Source organism: Agrilus planipennis, unplaced genomic scaffold, assembly GCF_000699045.2.
Source record: "Agrilus planipennis isolate EAB-ADULT unplaced genomic scaffold, Apla_2.0 scaffold9, whole genome shotgun sequence".
Lineage (NCBI taxonomy): Eukaryota > Metazoa > Arthropoda > Insecta > Coleoptera > Buprestidae > Agrilus > Agrilus planipennis.
In genome coordinates this window covers 1,373,655-1,375,270 of record NW_020442467.1, presented here as the reverse complement: position 1 = coordinate 1,375,270, position 1,616 = coordinate 1,373,655, and the positions used below count along the sequence as shown (strand labels likewise).

Below are 1,616 nucleotides of genomic sequence, written 5' to 3'. Positions count from 1 at the left end.
CAAGGATCCCTGTTCCTAAACTACCCTTAAGTATGTGAATTAACGTTTCATTGTTACTAAAAAGAGACCAAATACAAACTGCATTATTATATGTTGCACGCTACTACATTAGTAGTTGATTTTGTAATAGTTAATAATAATATGCAGTATTTGTGATATAAATATACAATGAAAATACAAAAAAAATCTTCCTATTTTAAATGCCGTTTTTAAATGTTAATTTCTATTTGAATTGAAATACTTAGCCTTTTTCAATTTTTAAAATACTAAATGCAAAATGTAATGACTTGATTATTTGAGTTATTTTTTCATTTAAATGGATGTCCAAATTCTCATCAAATAATACTCTGGTAAACAATGATTCAGTTATTATTATAATTTTTGTTTTCTTGATGGAATAAGTACTACTAGAACTTCTGTCATAAGTACATACAAAATTATTAATAAAAATATGAAATAATATAAAAATATTTTTTTATATTAGAAAGCAAATTACTTATTAGACTTTTTTGGTATACATGTAAATCCTTCATAAATGCTATAGTAAAGAATGGAACAATTTTTGGAGTTTTCTAGTCTTCCGGTGGTGTTGTTTACGATAAAACTCAAGATTTTGAGCCAGTACCGCGTCAAAATATCTCTGTTAACATTTCGTTCTATGTTACACAGTAAATTTTCAGGGTTCTTTCAACTTCAATTGAAGCTAGGAAGGACTCTGAAGGTGTACCGTGCAATCGAGACAAAACGTCATCAGTAAATTTTTTGACACTGTTTGAACTCGAAATCCTAGGTTTAATAATAAAACAATTTAATTATATGAAACAGTAAAAACAGAGAACTGTGGCCTTGAACTTGATCTCGGTTGGAATTGTCACAATTACTTGAGGATCAACTTGAGAGATTTACACAAAAATCCCTATTTTTGACTTTAAATTTAAAATGAATTAAAGCAAATTTTACATCGACATAGATGTTGGTTTAATGATTGGCAACGTAAATGCTAATGTTTATTTTTGCGTAAGCCATTTCGAATTAGTAGGTCAGTTTTGTTTGTACCTTTTTCCTTTTAAATATAGAACGTACAGTAGATAACAATAGAATTAGATTCAACATTATTGAACTTTCTTCGATGGACTTATTGTGAAACATTGGAATATAATTAGAATAATTCAAGTGGAAGTAATGTTATCATCAATTTATTCAGTCAAACTTGATAATATTATTTTTATAGTAATTTGTTGATTAAACTGAGTAAGCATTTAAATTTAAATAACAATACTATTGAAATATCTTTAGTGTAACTTACGAGGTAGGATGAGGTACTGTTCGATGAGTATGAGGATCATATTCCTCAGGTTCAACTTCTCCCAACTCTCCCGATCCATATCTAAAATATACTACAATTAATAACAATGGAAATTATTTTTTTAAAATTTCACATAAAACTACTCAATTTTATTAAGTCTGTCTTGTTTTTTTTTTAAGTGATACTTCTTTACGCACGGTAGGGTAAGTTCGTTTCATGCGAGTTGCTATGTAACGAAATCATACAACGCATTTCCCCCGCTGTCTGTCCCTATGTATGCTTAGATCTTTAAAACTACGCAACGGATTTT

General features: G+C 28.5%; 1 protein-coding gene across 1 annotated transcript in view; it reads right to left on the bottom strand.

The window, feature by feature from the left end:
- Positions 1-4: 4 nt before the first annotated feature.
- The window catches only part of LOC112906655 (proton-coupled amino acid transporter-like protein pathetic), a gene marked incomplete at its 3' end in the record, with an annotated part of 4,819 nt that continues 3,207 nt past the window's right edge, over positions 5-1,616 (bottom strand). Inside the window, exons 3-4 of the mRNA XM_025981217.1 lie at positions 1,307-1,387; positions 5-56 (exon numbers count right to left, since the gene is read on the bottom strand). Coding sequence (XP_025837002.1) covers positions 5-56; positions 1,307-1,387 — 133 coding nt within the window. The remainder of the gene's footprint in view (positions 57-1,306; positions 1,388-1,616) is intronic.